Source organism: Vipera ursinii, assembly GCF_947247035.1.
Source record: "Vipera ursinii genome assembly, chromosome: 1".
In the NCBI taxonomy this organism is placed as follows: Eukaryota; Metazoa; Chordata; class Lepidosauria; order Squamata; family Viperidae; genus Vipera; species Vipera ursinii.
The window spans coordinates 22,322,267-22,343,984 of NC_139512.1; the positions used below are offsets into that span (position 1 = coordinate 22,322,267).

Here is a 21,718-nt window from a genome sequence, read left to right on the forward strand (position 1 = left end):
CCCCCCCCCCAAAGAAACGGGTTGTTTACATATCTCTAGATCAGGGGTCGGCAACCTCGGCTCTTTTATGACTCGTGGACTTCAACTCCCAGAATTCCTGAGCCAGCAGAGCTGGCTCAGGAATTCTGGGAGTTGAAGTCCACGAGTCATAAAAGAGCCGAGGTTGCCGACCCCTGCTCTAGATCAAATCATGCTGAGGAACAGTTGATCTCGCTCTCCCCTCCGTGCCCGTTTTCGAGTTCGCTGCCCGAGCTGGCTTTGGCGATAAAGACACACGCAAAAAAGGTTTTCTGCCATCAAGGTTTTAAAAACGTGTGCATATATTCGTAATTTTAAAAAGGGGGATTCATCAAGCAGCAATAAATGGTCAGTAACCCTCCTCCCTCCGCCAGTTACCAATAGGTCCTACTCTATGTAACAAATATAGGGAAGGAGGGAGAGATTGGATCGAATAATTCAAATCATTTTTAAATGGCACACTTCATCAATGATCTCAAAAAGGTTTGAGATCTTATTTAAACAGTATAATAAAATACAATCTTGGTAAAAATCCATTCTGGTTGACCTAGATTCTTTCATGGATACATCCATTTAGATTTTCTTGGCAACAATATGGACATGGTTTTATTTGCCTTCTTGTTTTTTAATTCCAGTTTTTTTTTCAGTTCAGCCTGTTGGCAGTGAGATTTCTAACTAGTATCCCATTGATACTAATTCTGAAGCTGTCACCTGAATTTAAAATGGAAAGGAGAATGGAAGAAGGTCACAAACCAGATTGCCTTAGCCATTCACATAGGGAAGCTTTAGGTGAAAAGATGCCTCCTCAATTAATGCAGTAAGAGGTGTCAAATACAGGGAGGGAAGCCGTCCTATGAGCTACAACCAAGCAGGCCTATCCAGAAAGATGCACAATTTTTGCCATCTGAATGTTGCAATATGACTTTCTTAGGTCACCTAATTAACAAATTGTATTAAAAGGCTTATGCTTTTGTGGCTCAGCTCTCTTCATCAGCTACACAGACTAATGTAGGATTTAAACTGGGATAAGGCGAGGAGGAAAAGAAGATAGGTTGATTATGCAGATAAAGGTTCCCTCTGAGACAAAATTAACATTTTTCTTTGCTAGAAAGCCTTTGTTTGTTGAGATTTCTGAGGTTGCTGTAACCTTTTGAAGTGTGTGAGTTCAACTATTTTTGCTTAATAGTTCTGCTTGTTCAAAATAGTCACTTTGAGGTCTATATCAATCTAGCCACTGCATGCAGCTGATGAAGTGAGCAGCATTTGTTAGATAACTGTAAGGGCATATGCTGACTCAGGAATTCTGGGAGTTGAAGTCCATGAGTCATAAAAGAGCCAAGGTTGCCTACCCCTGGTATAAGGGGAATAGCCCTGGGAGACAAGAAGACGACCTGCAGATTAGACTTTGTCAAATAAGAGGCAAGAGTCTAGGAAGGGACCCCCCCACCCCAGTTTCTTGAACTGCAAAGGCAGGGTGGTGGTGGTGGTGGTGGAAGATGTATTTTCAGTTTTCCAAGATTCTGTCAGTGTAATCTTATAAAAAAGTTAGAGCTAGTATTTCAGGCTGTGCTTCTTGTCTGGACTATTTCATAAGGTTGTCAATTTTGCAAGTCTGTAAGTATATCTCTTCCCCCTTCCCCTCACCTTTGCAGTCCAAGAAACTACGGATGGTTCCTTCTGTTACATCCCCATTCCTTCTGCAGATTCAGCTGCCATTGTCTAATACAGGGCTCTTCAAACTTGGCACGCTGGCTGAGGAATTCTGGGAGTTGAAGTCCACAAGTCATAAAAGGGCCAAGTTTGAAGACCCCTGGTCTAATATTTGGTTCTTCCTCTTGACTCCCAAAGTTATTCTCACAAATCATTAGACATTACAATATCCACCTGCTGATTTTTTTTGCCACCATAGATTAACATAGCTATGCTGCCTGGGGAATTCTGGGAGTTGAAGTCCATCCATCTTCAAGCTGCCAAGATTGAGAAACACTGTTCTACTACATATCTTCATCCCATGTAGTTTAGGGATATATATTTCAACAATTAAGCCTTAAACCTTCTTAATGGTTGATTAGAAACCAGCACAATCTTTACAAATATATTAATTAGAGCTTCAAGAAATCTAATTACTGCAGAACTCCCATCTCTGCCCTTTTAGAAATTTTCCACAAAAGAGTTTGATCTCCTGTGATGCCTTTAAAACTAATATTTGTTTTATTGTAAATTTTTCTTGACCTTAGTCAGTGTTTGTATGTGAACATAAATAGAGGCCATTTTCATCTAAGGCTTTTTTTAGGTTGCCATTTACATTAGCACTAGAACTCCTTGGCAGTCACAATGTTGCTCTTTGATCTTATGAGAAAGTATCTTCTTTCAAAAGATCCAAGTCAAGAATTAAACAGTTCACTTCTAAACAATCCAGAAAAATAATAAGTTTTTCTGTTGAAACCACCGCAGAGTAGGATGAGTGAATCTTAACACTCTTCTTCCCACAGCTTTGGATATGGTCATGTGATTTATGGAACTTAATCCATTATAGCTAGTTCATGTTGTGATTCAGGGTCAGCCTGTGGGTTCGGCAGTTGGGTCGGACGACTCAGAGGAGGAGGAAGGTGTTGAAGAGCTTGCTGAGGGGGTTGGAGAGCTTGCTGAGGGGGTTGGAGAGCTTGCTGATGAGAGCCCCCAGCCAGGCCCCTCCCACCTGGTCACGACGGAGACCCAGCTGTGTGAGCCTGACAGCGTGGATGAAGATGACCCACAGCTGGCCCTGTTCAAGGACGCCCGACGCAGGAGGCAGTCAATCAGGAGTAAACAGAGGAAGGCAATGGGGCACCTCGGAAGGAGGCAGAGAGAAGCCACGCCCTGAACTGTATAAAAGGGGAATGCGTGGGAGGGCTGGTTTGCTGAAGGCAACCGCATGAATAGTTCCTGTTTCATAGCTCCTGTTTCATGGTTGGTGTCTTGTTTTGCTCTGTTTTATGTTAATAAATTTGGCAGGCTTAATTCCAGCCTCTTGCCGTTTGTAAAGGGGTTGTCCCTGCCTTTTCTGCAGGGCCGGTAGCAGGCTGGTACAGAACAGTTCAATAGTGAATGATCAATATCTTAGGATGGAGAGCAGTACATGCCATTTGACTGATCATAAACAGCTCCAAAAAAATTCTCAATACTACCAGGCTATATATATTGTTAATCAGCCAGAAGAGCAATCAGAATCAGGATAACCAGGGCTTTTTTTTGTCATAGAACGCTCAGAACGGAGTTCCGGCACCTTTTTTGGATGGAACCTTGTAGGGAGGCAAGGCGGGTTGTATGACATGTGTGAGTTCTGGCACCTTTTTCTTTTACAAAAAAAGCACTGAGGATAACACATCATTATCTTAGAACCAGAGTTAGTTTGAAAATCAGGAATTTCAGGGTAACAATGAACAGATCTTGGACAAGAAGTGCAAACCAAAACCCCATTGAACTATAGGAAGGATAGACAGACAAAGGATCAGAATTAAGTTATAGCAATTGTAAGTAAGAATTGGACTTTCAGGTTGACAGGGTGTAATCAATTGTTTCAATGGCTTCTTCATAGTCTGCATAAAAAATTCCTTACTTAGCCCCGTCCTATCACTTGATAGTCTGCAGCCAACTTTGAGCCCAACTGTTTGGTCAGCTCTACTGAGTTAATTTATTTTTTAAAAAAATATAGCCACCTCATTACAATTTTGAGCAGTGTACAATAGGCCCGAAAAACAAGTAAATTTTGGTTAAAATCCAACAAAGTAATGGGCAAACACAAAGTCACACTGATACCCTCTTCTGGACAGTAACTCCAGTCCCAAACCCTGAGGAGAAAGCCATGTTTTTGCTGCATTTCTGGAAGCTAGCAGAGTAAGGGCCAACTGTATCCAGGAAGAAAGATAATCTAGTGCAGGGGTGTCAAACTCACAACGTCACGTGACATGTTGTGACGTATCGTGACTTTTTTGCCATTGCCGCCAATGGGGTGGGCCGACAGTTTGACACCCCTGATCTAGAAGGAATATCTGGGAATCTCAGCGTGGGAATCACAGGTGATGGTGTTTACATAGCATGCAAAGCCATTTATTATAATTTGTAAAATGCAATGGTTGGGTCTATAATCCAACAAGCCAAAGTGAAACAAACCATGGCCCATCTTGGAATGTTGTGTGAATCCAATATTGGCAACCTTCCCTTTAAAATAAAAACTATACACCTGTAGATCTTCTTGAATTATACACATTACTGGGATTTCTACATCTGGATTCAAAGACTTTGGGGATGGAAAATAGCATTAATTGTCCTAGTTGATTACTTGTCAGAGAATTGCCTGGAGAAATGAATTCAGTTGGTTATCCTCAATGATAACTTCTAATATAGGTCATAGTATCCTTTTGGGACATTTGATTAGCATTTGGGGAATTTGTCAGTGCTTCTGAGTTTTGCTAACCCAAAAAATCTTAAACGGGTACTTCAGGGGAAGTTTTGGTTATTGGCTTGTGAGTTTACTCAGGAATCCATCTACACCAGCATTTTTCAGTCTTGGCAACTTTAAGATGTGCAGTTACTCCCAGAATTCCCCAGCCAGCATGCTGGGGAGGGGAGTTCTGGGCATTGAAGTGCACACATTTCAAAGTTGCCAAGGTTTAAAAACACTGAACTGCACACCTTCTCTTGATGATTAGTGTTCTTCCAACAATAAGAGATAATCTTGCACTAAAACTTGGGGCAGGGAGATGGAAAGAACTTCTCTTAAAAAGTTGTGCTTTTGTTTGTGGTCCTACTGCTACATTATATAGCCTGTCATCTGAAAGTCCTTTGTAAAAGTAAAAGATCATGAAGCCCCCAGCAACATTATCACTGAATACCTGCAGGTTTGAATACCTGCTTTTAAGGTATCAACTGTAATCCTCAGGAAGAAGAATTCTTTTTATGGTGTGCCACCAAGAGAAGGACTCATCCATGCCATATATATGGGTGTGGTTGTGGGTCTGGGTGCATCTGCTGCTGGCATCAACTTCCCTTCGTCCAGTGCGCTCCCACAGAGAGGGCCTCCTTAGGGTGCCGTTGGTCAAAGAGTGTCGACTGGCGGCCCCCAGGGGGAGGGCGTTCTCTGTGGGCGCGCCAGACCTTTGGAACCGTTTAACGGTGGAGCTCCGGATGGCTCCCGACCTTCGCTCCTTCCGACGTGACCTAAAAACATATTTATTTGAACAAGCCGGCCTGGTCTGATGGGTTTAGGGGTATTTTAACATTTTGTATTAATTTATTTAATTGGGCTACTGTATTTAATATTTCTTTTAATTTTTATATATTGTACTTTATTGTATTGCCCTGTACACCGCCCTGAGTCCTTCGGGAGAAGGGCGGTATAAAAATTAAATTATTATTATTATTATTATCAATAATTATTTCTCTTGACAGGCAGGAGGGTGAGGAGGTGGCATAGGGAATCAATCAAAGCAAGTTATTTATTTTAAATTACTTAGTTATTAATCCCTCCATAAAGAATCCTGTCTTGTTTTCCTAATTTTCTTTGCTCAATTTACTGATTACTTATTTCATCATCTAAATTAATGTAATTAACTTAATTTATATTTCCCTCTTCCTCCCTCAGGATATTATGATTTTGTGTGTGTGCGTACATAGGCCTTTGAATCAGTGTTGACTCCTGACAACTGCCTGGACAAATACCTGCAATTCAGAAGGGGTTTCCCATTGCCTCCTTCTTAGGGCTGAGAGAGTGACTGGCCCAAAGTCACCCAGCTGACTTGTGCCTAGGGCAGAACTAAACTCACAACTCTTCTAGCCTGATGCCTTAACCATTCCACCAAACCATTATAGCACTACATATTCAAAAACACAACCAAGAGTAAATAATAAAATACAGGTAGTCCTCGTCTTACAAACACAATTTAGCCTAAAATTTCTGTTGTTAAGTGATACATTTGTTAAGTGAATTTTGCCTCATTTTACCACCTTTCTTGCCACAGTTGTTAAGTGAATCACTGCACTCAATAAGTTAGTAACCCAGATGTTAAGTGTCTCTCGCTTCCCCATTGACTTTGCTTATCAAAAAGTTGAAAAAGTTAATCACATGACCAGGGAACACAGCAATGGTCATAAGTATGAACCACTCTAATGGCAGAAAGTGAAGAAGAACTAAAGAGCCTCTTGTCGCGGGTGAAGAAGGAGAGTGCAAAACGTGGGTTGAAACTTAACATTAAGAAAACCAGGATCATGGCATCTGGCCCTCTCAATTCCTGGCAAATAGATGGGGAAGAAATGGAGGTAGTGACAGATTTTATTTTCCTGGGCTCCAAGATCACTGCAGATGGGGACTGTAGCCAAGAAATTAAAAGACGCTTGCTCCTCGGGAGGAAAACCATGGCAAATCTAGACAGCACACTAAAAGCAGAGACATCACCCTGTCAACAAAAGTGCGTATAGTCAAGGCTATGGTCTTTCCAGTTGCAATGTATGGCAGTGAAAGTTGGACCATGAAAAAGGCTGAGCGCCAAAGAATTGAGGCCTTTGAACTATGGTGCTGGAGAAGACTCCTGCGAGTTCCTTGGACTGCAAGGCGATCAAACCGGTCAGTCCTAGAGGAGACCAACCCTGACTGCTCTTTAGAAGGCCAGATCCTGAAGCTAAAACTCAAATCCTTTGGCCACCTAATGAGAAGGAAGGACTCACTGGAGAAGAGCCTAATGCTGGGAAAGATTGAGGGCAATAGAAGAAGGGGACGACAGAGAATGAGGTGGCTGGATGGAGTCACTGAAGCAGTAGGCGTGAGCTTAAATGGACTCCAGAAGATGGTAGAGGACAGGAAGGCCTGGAGGAACGTTGTCCATAGGGTCGCGATGGGTCGGACACAACTTCGCAGCTAACAACAAATGAACCAGTTGCCAAGCATCTCAATTTTGATCACATGATCATGGGGATGCTACAAAAATCATAACTGTGAAAAACGGTCATAAGTCACTTTTTTCAGTGCCATTGTAATAAACTCAATAAACTGTTGTAAGTTGAGGACTACCTGTACACAGCACACAGAATATCTGGGCAGGTTCACAAGCTTGATTAAAAAGAAATGTTTCAATCGCTTCCCTAAACACAAGCAGTGAAGGAGCTGTACATCTCTCAGGAGAAGAAGTGGCCTTCTTGTGCATTGTAACTGCAAGATAATCTGAAGAGACAGCAAGAATGGTACTATTGACAGAAAATCTTAATTCTCAGTCATAGTGATAAAAACAACACTTTAGGAAATAGTTCTGCCCAGTCACACCTTAAATAAGTTGGGATCAATCTGTTTAAGATCTTGCTGGATAAAACTAGCATTCAAATTGTGCCTCCCCCACCCAAAAAAAAAGGCAGTCAGAGCCATTTGTACAAAAGAGAGACGAACATAAATTCTGTCTATCATCTTTGCGAGGTATTTGTCTAATTAGAAACAAAGTAAAGCTGGTTGTTTTCCCTTGTGTCTCTGCAGATCTTCTGGACAGAAACTCTTGCCCAGTTCCGGAGCAAAAAAAAAAAAGCGCTATTTCTTTCCCCACCTCCTATGGAGATTTCGTTTCCTGTTCCTGGAGTTCAACTGCTTCAATGTGCATTGTTTAGACCTCATCTTCCCAATGCCCCAATCCAAAAGCTGCTAGTTGCAAAACAGCTGACAGACCAGCATTTCACCTTTGTAAATTCAAAGGGATTTTTTAATAGAACAAAGGAATGGTGACAACGGGAAGCATTTGGAAAAAATTCAGTGCTTTGGTTTGTTTTTATATTATTCAAAGTTTGCATTGCCCCAATGAGTCTGGGGGATTCACAAGAAAGCATGAGAACTATAAAGCAGTAACACAATACAGCAATAAAGGAAGACCTAAAATGGCAAAATCAAGCCTCAGCAAACACACCCCTCTTCCCTGAAAGGGGCTACACCCATCCTAGCCAAAAGAACAAGGAATTTGAAGCCTTTCAGAATGCTAGTAGGGTGAGATCCACCAAGATCTCAGATGGGGGGAACCTCATTGCTCCGACAGGGAAGGTAAATTTCAGGGGCCCAATAGGTGGCATGATCAAGTGAAGGAACCCAGAGCACATCAACCCTGCCAGATCAAAGCAGCCAAGCAGATAGAGATAGGCAGGCCTTATGCCATGTAAGACTTTATAGATAGCAACTAGCACCTTGAATTGCATCTGGAAGTAAACTGCCCAGTCCTTGCAATCTGGACCAGTTAAAACTTCTGGGTGATCTTCAAGGGAAGCTCCATATAGAATGCATTGCAGTAGTCGCATTTGAGATGACCAGGGCATGAGTGACTCTCTGAAGGGCCTCCTGATCTAGGAAGAGGGGCAACTGGGCAACTGGTACACTAAAGTTGTACAAAGGTCTTCTAGGTCACAGCTACCATCTGTCATCAAGCAGGAGGTATGAATCCAGGACAACCTCCAGCTTGTGCACTGCTCTTGAATGGGGAACTGCCATTTTACCATTGATATTCTTTGACATGTCAGCCCTTTGAGGTGGTCCAGGCAAAGAGTATAAACCAAGGGTTCTAACAATACCTTTATTTTAAAGTAACAAAATCTTGCAAGTCTGAAAGTCTTATCTCTTCCCTGTGTCTTTACAGTTAAAAAAAACACCCTAGGAAGGTTCCTTCTGAGATGCCTTGCCCCTATTTCTTCTGTAGGCTAAGCTGCCTCTTATCTGACATTGTCTTGTCTGCAAATTCTCCTCCTGTTCTCAGAGATATTCTCACAGATCCATCAGACATGTTGGCAAAAATAAGTTGCTCAAAATGGGCAGTCTTCAACCTCCAAGAAAAAAGATCTGGAGATTCACTTCAATAAGTCTTGTTTTCAATTGCCAAGAGCAATTGAAAAGAAGACTCATTATAGAATACATTGCCAAACTCAGACAATATAGAACAGGGGTGTCAAACTCAGTTTCATTGAGGGCCGCATCAGCATTGCAGTTGCCCTTGGCGGGCCAGGTGGGTGCGGCCAGGGTGGGTGTGGCCTACTGGGTGGGCGTGGCCAGCTTTACATCATTCGCATCAAGGGTGCCAATGGGGGCCTAGGCAGGAGTGGGACAGATCTGAGGGTCTCTGGCAGAAGAAAATGGGACCGGGGCAAGTGCCAAGGCATGGTCCACTGGAGGAGCCTCACTGTTCCTCTCAGGCCTTGGGGGGGGGGGGGGGTTGGACAGTGGCGCGGAGGTCAAATGCCCAGCCCAGCCATCAAGAACCCGTGGCACTAAGCCCAGCTCCACTTTCCCAAGGTGGCGCGCCCAGCTGCACTTACCTCCTCCTCAAGGCTGCTGCTGCTGTGCTTGCTCTCCTTAGCCAGGTTGCTCATGATGGGTAAAAGGGCAAAGTCAAGAGGGAGGCCCACTCTCTCTCCATGGAGGAGACCTGGCTTTGTATCCAAAGCTTCCTTAGCAATAGGATGGTAGACCCCCCCCCAGGATAGGCCAGGAAGATGGTGAAAGGGCAGCAGGGCAGGACTAAGGCAGGACTTCCCTCAGACCCTCCCTCTCCTTCCTTCCTTCCTTCCTTCCTTCCTTCCTTCCTTCCTTCCTTCCTTCGAACAGAGTGGTAGGAAAATATTTGAGATGAGGGAGGGAGAAAAACAGGCAAGAAACGCAGCTGGGGAAGTGTCACCCTTCGTGAGGAATGAAGAAATGCACCATTGCCTGGAAGTGGCCAGCACATGGCCCTCGCCTACTTCACATATCCGGCTTGGTGGGCTCTGGGGGAGGGGATGCCGTGAGCAGCATGAGAGTCGATGTTACCTGCACAATGCTGCCCAGCCCCCAGCCTGCCCGGTTTTGGCAGGCAGTGGGGCACTTTCCTGACAGTACCGAGAGGCTGAGCTGGGTGGCACGAATCTGAAGAGAAGCGCAATGCTGCCCAGGCCCTAGCCTGCCCAAAGTAGGCAGGGCCATGTGCTGGCCACTTCCAGGCGATGGTGCATTTCTTCATTCCTCACAAAGGGTGATACCTCCCCAGCGTGCACCCTGGGGGCAGTGCCAACGCGGCATGGGCCGGTCCCTCACTGTTTCCAGCTGGCCTTGTGGGGCTAAGACTGAATATATTTCAGCATAGATGACCAACACGAAATTGTACATTGGCTTCCGGCTGGCCTGGGCCGGGGCCAAGGCAGCGGGGCCCGTTCCCTCACTGTTTTCTAGGATCTCTTCGCAGGCTACATGAAACCACTTCGCGGGCCAGATTCGGCCCCCAGGCCTTGTGTTTGACATGTCTGATATAGAATATACCTCCCACTATTGACTAGTATGCCCAACCCAATGGAACAGCATAAAGCCACATCATTTCTTTACTGATGCTCGTGGCAAAAGCATGGCATTGGGAGGATGGAACAAAACTTCTTTGGTACATGTGTCATTAAATCATATGAACATGACACAGCTCGTATCACAAGAGACTTGTGTTGCTTTTGTCAATCTGGTAAAAATGTTAAATCCTGCAGATACCTCTTGATTCCTACGACTTTTTGGAGAAAATGGATTGCGATGTTTGTATTCTCCAAAAGGTGTTTTTAAAAACTCAGTACATAATGCCTGTGTGCTGCTGATACTTTTGGTAAAGAAATTGGGCCAAGTTAAAAGGCGGATTGGGTTCCCAGAGCATTTTGAATAGAGCCTTTGTACATAGTTTAATAGGTCAATTCTTGATTAGAAGACGGAATATTTTTAATTGCAATTTTCAAAACATCAGAATACCGGTTCTGGTATCATGGTGGATAGGATCAGTGCTTTTTTTGTAAAAGAAAAAGGTGCCGGAACTCACACATGCCATACAACCCGCCTTGCCTACCCTACAAGGTTCCATCCAAAAAAGGTGCCAGAACTCCGTTCTGAGCGTTCTGAGAAAAAAAGCCCTGGATAGGATACTTGTGAATAGCGGGAAAATTCTGAAAAGCTGAACCTAGTCAGGGTTTTACCTTAATGCAGGGGACAGATGCGGACCAGCTGATTAATAAGAGGGCTGTCTCTGTCTCCCTATTCTGATGGGTAGCCCTCTTCAGCCTTTACAAAATAAGCTAAGGAGGCCACAAAACCCCAAGGCTATAGCAGCCATACTGTAAAGAGGCCCTGAAGTTCTCAGTGATTCCTTTATTTGGAGATTTTCTTTCCAAAGGCCTTAGCCTGAATGAACCTTCCCAGACACTCCAGGTACTACCCAGGATTTTGAATATGGGTGCATCCTAGTTGTAATTCTTTTCCAATCTCTGCACGTATTGATCCATTTCCTATCTCTGCCTATATATTTGCGAATCCAGGAATGCTGTCCGGGAGTAAAGCTTCCTAGGGAGAATGCAGCCACCGAAATAAACGTGCAACGTTCTCAGTTGCTGACATCCGTGCTTATTGTTCTGACCGCCCTTTTCGCTACTTCGGATCTTGGCTGGGTTGTAAACTATTAGGGCGGGGACCTACCCCTTCGTAATCTGTCGAAGGCTGTCCTCGCACCCACGGATGGTACGAGGCACGTAAACACAACCTCCGCACCCTAGTCCAAAATACAAATGATCGGCTCGGGCTAAACAAGCACGTGAGTTTCGCACGTGGCTTCAGACGCTTGCCTCTGCCAGTCCTTAGCCACGGGTCCAAAAGAACAGGAGACGCGTCGCGGGCGCCGATTTCCATCTCAGGGTGTGCCAGAACTACGCCGCACCGGTGGGCAGGCGCATACTGGTGCCGCGCCCCGTGATGCGCGCGTCCCCGTCCGCAGGTGCTCTGCAGCGCGATCAGGTCGTGCGGATGGTGGACGCTGGGCTGGTAGAAGAGAGTGCGGTGTTTCCAAACCCCGGCCGGACACGTGTGCGTGTGGAAGCAAGCTCCGGCACGCCGTCGTAGGCGATCTCTCCCTGCGGATCCGCGTTTGCGCCGGACCCGTTTCGAGTACTCCCTGCACCCTCCCGCAGAGGAGATGCTGAGCTGAGAGACGCCTTTCTTGGCCAGGCAGCAGCAGCGGCGGCGGCGGCGCTTTCCTTTTTTCATCTTAGCAACAGCGGCAGCCACCGCCGCCTCCTCCTCCTCCTCCTCGACCCCGGCGGATCTCGCTCCTCCGAGAGGCAGCAGGTAGCCGCCGGGCGGAGTAACCATGGCCAAGAACCGCAAGGAGAGGAACAGCTGGGGTAGGTGATCAGGACCAGCCCCGGGAGTGGGAGGAGGGTTGGCTCGGCATCTGGGCTGCTTCCATCCGCAGCTGGTGGAAGGCCTTGGAGCTGCTGCTGGGCGCAGGACAGAGTCGGCCTTCCCCGCCTCGGCCCGTTGCGTGCTCCGCCACGCCTTGTCTCGGCGCCGGGACCCTGCCCGGGCTAGGCTAGAGGTGGCGGAGGGTCTTCAGACGGCCCCGCCTATCGGCGTCCCTCCCCCCCTCCGGTCACGGGCTGGGCTGGACGGAGGAGACTGGCGTGCCTCCGGACCTAACGGATTTCGCTCCTCGCTTTCTTTTGCGCGCGAATCAACCCCCCCCCCGTCTTTTCTTCTGCCCCTTGTGCTTGGTCCCCCCCCCGCCCCGGAGGGTGGAGGGTGGGAAGGGGAGCGGAAGGGAAACAATGGGCCAAATGGTGAAGTGTAGCTCCGGCTCCGCTGCTTGCCGTGATCATCGTCCGCCCTCCTTCCAAACCGCTAGGAGAGGGGCGGAGAGGGTGGGGTTTGCTCGCTTTGGTTTGGATGGGTCTGTTCCACCATGGGAGGGTCTTCGAGCGTACATTCCAAGATGCTTAGCAGAAAATAATTTCCCACTTCCTCAGTATGGAGACAGCAACCTCTTTGGGAATCATGGGAAGGATAGTCCCGGCACATCTGGTGGCACCAGTGTGGGAAAGGGGCATTCTAGCCGCCTTGTTTACAAATGGGCACAGAATAATACAAATATGGCTGTTTATTATGCCAGTTGCCTTATGGGGCTTGGAACCATTTCTCAAAACAGGAAATTGGAGAGCAGAGCCCTACATTTAATTTGGATCAGGAAGCCAGTTTCCACATCAGGAAGAATTTTTCTTTAGACTGCAGTTTTATATGAGGTGGGGAGAAAGAAGAGAATGAGTAGTTAATTTACTGGAAGGCTGCAAGGTGTGGTGTGCACACATGTTAAATGTGAGTGACAACCTATGCATTTTAGTTAATTCATATCCTGCCTCTCTTTGGAAATGCTAAAATGGCTAACAAGATAAAGGTAATTTTTAAAAGCATCTCAGAATAATTTTTTTTACAAAATTATCCAGTGGATAAAGAATAATTCAGAAGATAAGGATGAAATAGGATGGAAACATATACTTTAAAGCCGGATGAATAAAAAAAGGATTCTTAATGTCAAGAAAGATAAACATAAATAGGATGGGCAACAGTAGAATATGTGAAAATATTACCCATGAATTGAGATTGTAATCACTTCCTCAGTGAGTCAGCAATGTGACATGGTGGCAAAAAAGACTAACATAATCTTAAGTTCCATTATTAGAATTTTCCAGTCATACCATATTAAGGTTTCTTTTTTAATAGATCCAGATTTTATCTAGTGAACTGAGGCTGGTTCTGACACCCAATTTTACAGGTTAATAAAAATTCCTAGTGATTAGGAAAAAAATTCTACAGAGAAATGAAAAAGGAGCTGAGGCACTCCCTATCCCCCTCCCACAGAAGATGCTATTGTGCTTTTCATCTTTAATACAACTTACTATGTTTTATGTTTTTTAAATACTTATTTTGATTTTTGTACACTGCCCAGGGTTCCTTCTTGTGAGATGGGCAGCCCTATAAATGTGCCTAATAAGTAAAATAAATGAACTCATGATCATTCTCTTCAAATATGTGGAAGACTACCCAGAAAGCAGAAACTTTTAGATTTAAGTTACAAGTATATAGATTCCTATTGCATGCTAAAGCTGTGTTTGCAAGAGACAATAAATCACACAATACCAACTGTTATAACCTATTGTTTTGTGCAAATCCAACCCATATGCTTATCAGAGGGTTCCGTGCATTATAGAAATCTGAAAAATTCTGTTATGTAGTAAATCACAGGCTAACCTTTCATGTGAATCCAGCCTAAAAGAAATATGAGTCTCTTTAACTTGTTATAACATTGACTATCAAAGTCTTTCAGTAGTATACAATAAAATTATAAAACCAGAATTAATGGCAGAGATATAAAACGAGCAACAGTTTTAACATACGTTTGTTTCGTTTGGCTTAGCAGAAGAAAAAGCCTTTGGCCTCAATCTGGGAAACCAAAAAGAATTCTGGATCCCTTCCAGAGGTTATCCCAAGTGATCTACCTGCTATTTCTGGGACAGCAAAGCCCCATTCACAATAGAGTGATCCTCTGTCTCTGGCATAGTGACCCTCGGTCATTAGAATTCTGTTTGGGTTAAGGCACCAGGCTAAAAACAGGGAGTTCTAGTCCCACCTTAGGCATGAAAGCTGTTTGGGTGACTTTGGGCCAATCATCACTCAGAGTCTCCTCAAGAAGGGTGGCAAATAAATTTGATAAATGAGTTCTAGTTCTGTCTTAGGTGTGAAAGCTGGCTGGGTGACTTTGGGCCAGTCACTCTCTCAGTCCAAGGGGAAAAACAGGAGGAGAAAGCAATATTAGGAACGTTGATCATCTTGAGTTGTTTCTATAAAATAATAAAGGCAGGATATAAAATACATGCATGCATGCATTCACACATACGTACAGGGTTAATCCAATGTGTTACTTTAGGCATTGTGGGGTTTTCTCATTATCTGAATTAGATTTTAATATCATTGATAGCTCCCAGCCTTAAATTTCTTGATATCTCTCAGGGAATTTCATATGGAAAAAGCACTGGAGAAAAATAAAGACATGGGAGATTCCATATATTTGTCTCTATTTCAAGGAGCATCTGTCTGCAAGCAACATAAGATGAAATTGACCAGAAATACAGGGTTACAATCAGAACCTTTCTCTATCTGAGTGGTTGTGAGCATCACCGCTAAAAGATCAAGAAAAGCAAACCTGTTTCAGGTCCTCTTTTAGACTGACCAAAACAGGTTTAGCCCAATCTGAAGCCAGATTGAAAATAATCTGCCTCTCAGCTGCTTCCTCTAATTGAGAAGCCTGGAAAGTTAGAAACAAGCCTATAATTTTACCTCTCAGAGGGGAATCCAATAATTATCTCCTTTAAGAAGGGAGGTGTCCTACAGTTATAATATTAACAAAAGCAGATCTGATAATCTCATAACGGTACAAGCCAAGTTGGAAAGGATAGAGATTGATAAATTCCATTCAACCACAGAATCGGTTACTTGCATTGGTTCCTTCTTGCTAAAAATCTTGAGGGAGAGGTTGGATAGTCATCTGCTGTAAATACTCTGATTTTAGATTTCCCACTTGGGGTATTTTTATTTACAGTCATAGACTAGCTAGATGTAACGTACACAAATGCAGCAAACAACCTTGAAAATTAAAACTAACTGTAGAATCAAAAATAAAATAGCAGCATCACCAAAGAGGAAAAGGTAGTTACATTAACTCCATAACGAAGAGCATAAAGCGTTAATCTGAGCTGTATGAGTTTTCACCTCTGACCTCACCCCCATTACAGATGTGATTTATTTATTATTATCTTAAACTTGCAGCAGTGCTTTAATTAGCAATCTGAACAAACTTAATATTTTAAAATAGGTCTCCTGTGCCTCCCAAGGCCATCTTGTAGCCTGCCAACAAGCTTTAGCTATGGAGTGTTTAACATGGGCTCAACAGTTTAATGGGAAGAATTATTATTATTATTAATTAACTGCATAATGGCCACCTGCTCCAAAAGAACCTGCATGAGATATATACCTTACTTTTTTGGCTTTCCTTATGGAGCAGGCATTGCTTTATGTATCATTGTATATTTAAGCAGATGTATATCTTAGTTGCAGGGATGCGGTGGCTCAGTGGGTTAGGACGCTGAGCTTGTCGATCGGAAGGTCGGCAGTTTGGCGGGTCGAATCCCGAGTGCCGCATAACAGAGTGAGCGCCTGTTACTCGTCCCAGCTTCTGCCAACCTAGCAGTTCGAAAGCACGTAAAAATGCAAGTAGAAAAATAGGGACCACTACGGTGGGAAGGTAACAGCGTTCCGTGCGCCTTTGGTGTCTAGTCATGCCGGCCACATGACCACGGAGACGTCCTCGGACAAGCGCTGGCCCTTCGGCTTTGAAACGGAGATGAGCACCGGCCCCTAGAGTCGGAAACGACTAGCACGCATGTGCGGGGGAACCTTTACCTTTACCTTTATATCTTAGTTACGAATGGTCTCCTGGGCTTCTTGTTTTCATTTCCCAGTCTAACCTAAAGCTCTGAAATCCACTGGTGACATCCCAGTGAAATATTAAACTACACCAACCTGTGTTGGCTTTCTAGGTTAGCCAGGGGTTGCTGAGACATTGATTGAGATAGAGATATATCACCGTGTTTGGCAGTCACATAAAATTTCTTAATAAATAAATAAAAATTATAAAATTTTGGCTAGCAGGTGTTTGCCTGGAACCTGTAAATCATAACTGGCAACATTTTTGCTCCCATGTCCTTATGTCATTGTGTTCATCGCATTCCCAGCCCATGAGTGAGACAGTTTTCAGCCATCCTTAGTGTTACCAATACTAGTATTTTCCCCTTTAAGCCCAGATGGCATCAGAGTGGTATTTATTGCTCTTTCCAGAATATACTGCTCTTCTTCCAGTCACTGTTTAACCTAGTTTTGCTGCTGTCCTCCTAAAGAGTATACTGTTGTGTTGGTAGTCTATTAAAAATGCATAATATCACATGGCAGTCCTGAAAATGCTTTAATTCGCCTTCCTAATTTAGGAAAAGCCAGAACGATGGAGTCACATCTGCTCTATCCCGCCCTGTGCCTCCCAAATCATCCATACACGCATACACACATGTATACACACATGAATGTACAGTATGTATGTATGTATGTATGTATGTATGTATAAAGGAAATAGGTGTGGCATCCTAAATGACTCAGCTGCCTTTGCGATTTGAATTGAATCAAGTACTTTTTTTTTTGGCCAAGTGTGATTAGATACACAAGGCATGTCTCTGGTCTCGGTATATATGGAAAGCAACAGAATAATGATAATCATAATAATACCAATAAAAAGGGGGGAGTAAAGAAGATAATAAGGACACATAATAAAACTATAGCCATACTACATGGCTAAATGCACATAGACGTTAGAAAGCATTGTGAAAATTAGGTGTTCAGCAGAATGATGGCACAATAAAGTGTATTATTTTTTTTAAAAAAAGATGATTCAATTTGGAATATTAGAGAATGGAATATGGAAGAGGAGAATTAGGAAGGAACCAAAATCCATTGGAACTGGGTTTCTAAAAAAATAAAAGAAATATTTTTTAAAATTAGTGATTGGCAGTGTACAGTCTGACTTGGCTCATTTGTGCTGCAGCAACACTGGTTCAGAAATAGTTTTTTCCTTCCCACCGCCTGGTGATGTTTGTCAATTTATTTATTTATTTAATAAACAATCTGATACAGCTGCCCATCTACCAACGGCACTCTGTTCAGAAGAGAGAGGATAACAAAGCCAAAGGACTTTAAGATGCACTGGAGACACATAATCAGAACAGAGCTGTTGGCCAACATGTCAGAACAGAAACAATAGGAATAGGATTGGGATTACTCTTTGTAGGTAAATATAAGATCTGATGGTAAAATCTGTAAAACAGTGGAATAGTCTAAGATTGTGGGTTCACCATGCAGGTTCATTAAGAAGAATGTAGATGGCATTTCTTGAGGATGATTTAAACTGGTTTTCCTGCACATTGCAGAGGATTGATCTGAACTTTCATCTTTACAATTCTGTGATTCTGTGATCATATTCAAAAGATTTATATCTGAAATTCATTATTGTCCGTGATCAGAATTTGCACTACATTACTGTGCACATAACAGCCGTTCATGTAACCTTTTTGTAAGAGAGAGCAACAGGTGGCAAATATGGATAGGCAGCATACTGTATATATAGACAAAATGCAGTCTTGAAGTTTTAAAACATAATAGTGTCCTTAAGGAGTTGGAAGATAAGCCAGTCTTGACATTGTATGTAGAGAAACATAGAATCATAGGGCTGGGAGGCACCTTGGAGGTCTTCTAGTCCAACCCGCTGCCCAACAAATGGTTGTCCAAGAATTAGGGAGGTGATTTCTAGGGAAGTGGGCAAGAAGTATTATATAAATGAACTGAAACATTCTTTAAACCCCATGGAGCAAGATAATACCACCCAATTCTATATTTCCACTCTTGATGACCCAAGTGATGCTGTGGCCACCCTTTTGCGGGGTCTGGAGGCTATCTGGACCTGGATGGGGACAACAGGCTTTGACTGAACCCTGGTAAGATCGAATGGCTTTGGGTTCACAGGGCTCCGGGATTCGGGACTTTGTCATCTTTGACTCTGGATGGAGTGGCATTACCCCAGAAATACCTAGTCCACAACTTGGGTTTTCTCTTGGACTCGAGACTCATGTTAGAGGAACAGGTGGCAGTCGTGGCTAGGAGAGCCTTTGTACAACTTCATGTTGTGTGCCAGGATTCCCTGTGCTCAGTCGTTCAGTCCCTAGTCATTTTACGAGTGGACTACTGTAATGCACTCTACATGGGGCTACCCTTGAACACATTTAGAAGCTACAGCTGGTGCAGAGTGTGGCAGTGCAGGTAGTTTGGGGGCCCCCAGGAATGGCCCCTGTGACACCACTGCTCTGCGAGTTGCACTGGTTGTCAGTCTGCTTCCAGGTGCAATTCAAGGTGTTGGTGATCACCTTTAAAGTCCTTCATGGTATGGGTCTAGGTTACTTGAGGGACTAGTCTCGCCCCACTGGGATTAGCTCATCTACTTGTGCCAGCAGAGGAGACATGCTATGGGTCCCGTTAGCCTGAGTATTCTGGCTGGTGGGGTCCAGGAGGAGGACCTTCTCTGCTGTTGGCAATGGAGGTGGTTGATTGAGTAATAACAGATCCCCCTCTGCCCCCCCTCCCCCTGTGTTTTTGGCTTTAGTGTTTGTTTTTAACTTTTTGTGTTTTAGATTTTATGTAACTATACGTCACCCAGACTTACGGTACCCTATGGAAAGATGGATGGCCAATACATTTATTTATTTATTTATTTATTTATTTATTTATTTATTTATTTATTTACTTATTTACTTATTTATAATAAACAAATAACAATCATGATTCACAGGGATATAAGGGGAAGAGGATATAAAACCAATCAGGATTGCAAGATTCCGTTAATATAGCTTAATTTATTAAAATATAGTTCTAGTCTTCCTGTGAAGTCTGTTTCTTGATCTGGCACACAGTGCTACATCATACAGTAGATGGAGATGGGATTTCCTGCACGACTGTATCTGAAAAGCTCATAGTGCAACGTGCTAATCCAGATAAATATGTATTCTTTGTGGGTATCTGAGAAATATTTAGTTAATTAAAGTAACACGTACAGAGTACGATTGAAACCTTACCCTCATTGTGATTTTTTTTATGTAAACTTAATGGCACAGTTACTAAAAACTCTTGGTAGTTAGCTGAACTCTGCCAGCTGAAATATGTGAATAATAAATAACAGCAGTGGCTTTCCTGACAGCCTTGTTGTTCTAGGGCAGTATTTTTCAGCCTTGGCAACTTTAAGATGTGTGCATTTCAACTGCCAGAATTCCCCAGGCAGCCAGGAATTGAAGTCCACATATCTTAAAAGTTGCTGAAGTTGAAAAATACTCAGTTTTGGAGTATCTATTTGTAGCTCTAGGTTGAACTGTGGAGTTCTTGGTTCTCTCTGAGTTTGACTGTTTTCGTGCAGATGTTTCATTATCAAACTGGGTAACATCAGATAGTTCTAGCACTGATGATATTGATAATGAAATGTCTGCAGGAAAACAGCCAAACTCAGAGAGCATCAAGGATTCTACCAAAGAAATGACTGAAAAGATTCTGTTTCCATCTTACTCCAAGTCTTGGTAGAACAAGCAGGTCTTCAAAGGACTTTTGCAATGTCATCAGGGTGGGATACTACTCCAGAGGAAGGCAGTCCTTGTTTAGCTACCACAATTGGGGCTGTCACCTAAGTGAAAGAACAACTGTGCTTGTGATTTTACTTCCATTTTCCTTTGCTTTACAGACCTATGAAGGGCTTACAGTAAATGTAAGGATTGGTTATAAAGTTACTTTTCCATCACCATCATGACTGTGAACAGTTGCTAAATGAGGCAGTCACTAGAAAAGGACTATCTTCACAGAGCCTGTGTTTCCCAAGTCACGATAGTTGACAGTGACTAATGGAAGGGACCTGCAATGTACCCATTCTACCAAATTATATTGAACGAAAAGAAACACTCAGAGTTAGCAGTCCCTCAGATAAACTGGTCATGCAGCCTTGGGGAGGTTTTATAAGTGTAGCACTAACCCCCACTACATAAGTAGTACTTTGTAAGTAATAGCCGGCAACTAAAATCAGCAGCTGTGACATATAATTTTGATGTTGCTTTAGCATGCTGATGATAGGGGTGAAGATTAGATTTGCAAATAGCATATGCTCTGTTATTTAATATTGTGTTGTTGTTGTTAGCTGCGAAGTCGTGTCTGACCCATCGCGACCCTATGGACAACGTTCCTCCAGGCCTTCCTGTCCTCTACCATCTTCTGGAGTCATTTAAGCTCACGCCTACTGCTTCAGTGACTCCATCCAGCCACCTCATTCTCTGTCGTCCCCTTCTTCTCTTGCCCTCAACCTTTCCCAGTATTAGGCTCTTCTCCAGTGAGTCCTTCCTTCTCATTAGGTGGCCAAAGTATTTGAGTTTTAGCTTCAGGATCTGGCCTTCTAAAGAACAGTCAGGGTTGATCTCCTCTAGGACTGACCGGTTTGATCACCTTGCAGTCCAAGGGACTCGCAGGAGTCTTCTCCAGCACCAGAGTTCAAAGGCCTCAATTCTTTGGCGCTCAGCCTTTCTTATGGTCCAGCTTTCACTGCCATACATTGCAACTGGTATTTAATATTAGGAAATGGTTTCTTTTTTACAAACGAAGAAAACAAATGAAAGCAAAGTAGTTTGGGAAGGGGAATTCGTCATGCCTCTTTCCCCATCTTGTCCCCTCGGATGCTTTTTACATCGCATACTAGCAGCTGTAACACTAAGAAATTCTTGTCTTTCTAGCCAGGCATCCAGTGCTAACTCCTTTGAAACAGTTGTCAGGATTAACAGAATTCTTCCCATAGTTCTTATTCCTCCTTCTGCTTCCCCTCCCTTAAACAGGCAGCTGTGAAGGGAGAAAGATTTGCTTGCTTTGCACTTAAACAAAAGAAAGAGAGAGAGAGAGAATAGAAGTTAAACAGCACAAATTCTGCATAGCTGGGGGGAAAAAACCAAGTGTGGTATGATAGGTAACAATGCAGCATAATATTGAAATATGTAAGAGCTGCCTTGTTGGGCAGCATTAATACAGATATTCCTTGATTTACGACCACAATTGAGCCCAACATTTCTGTTGCTAAATGAGAAATTTGTTAAGTGAGTTTTGTCCCATTTTACGAACTTGCTTGCCACAGTTGTTAAGTGAATCACTGCAGATACTAAGTTAGTAACAGGTTTATTAGGTGAATCTGGCTTTCCGATTGACTTTGCTTGT

At 43.5% G+C, this 21,718-nt stretch overlaps 1 protein-coding gene across 2 annotated transcripts in view; it reads left to right on the plus strand.

Annotated features, from left to right (window-relative positions):
- The first annotated feature begins 11,842 nt into the window (after positions 1-11,842).
- The window catches only part of ATL1 (atlastin GTPase 1), a 41,423-nt gene continuing 31,547 nt past the window's right edge, over positions 11,843-21,718 (plus strand). For both annotated transcript variants that reach the window (XM_083349757.1, XM_083349758.1), the window contains exon 1: positions 11,843-12,186. In XM_083349757.1, the coding sequence (XP_083205883.1) occupies positions 12,153-12,186 (34 nt within the window). In that variant the 5' untranslated portion in view covers positions 11,843-12,152. The remainder of the gene's footprint in view (positions 12,187-21,718) is intronic.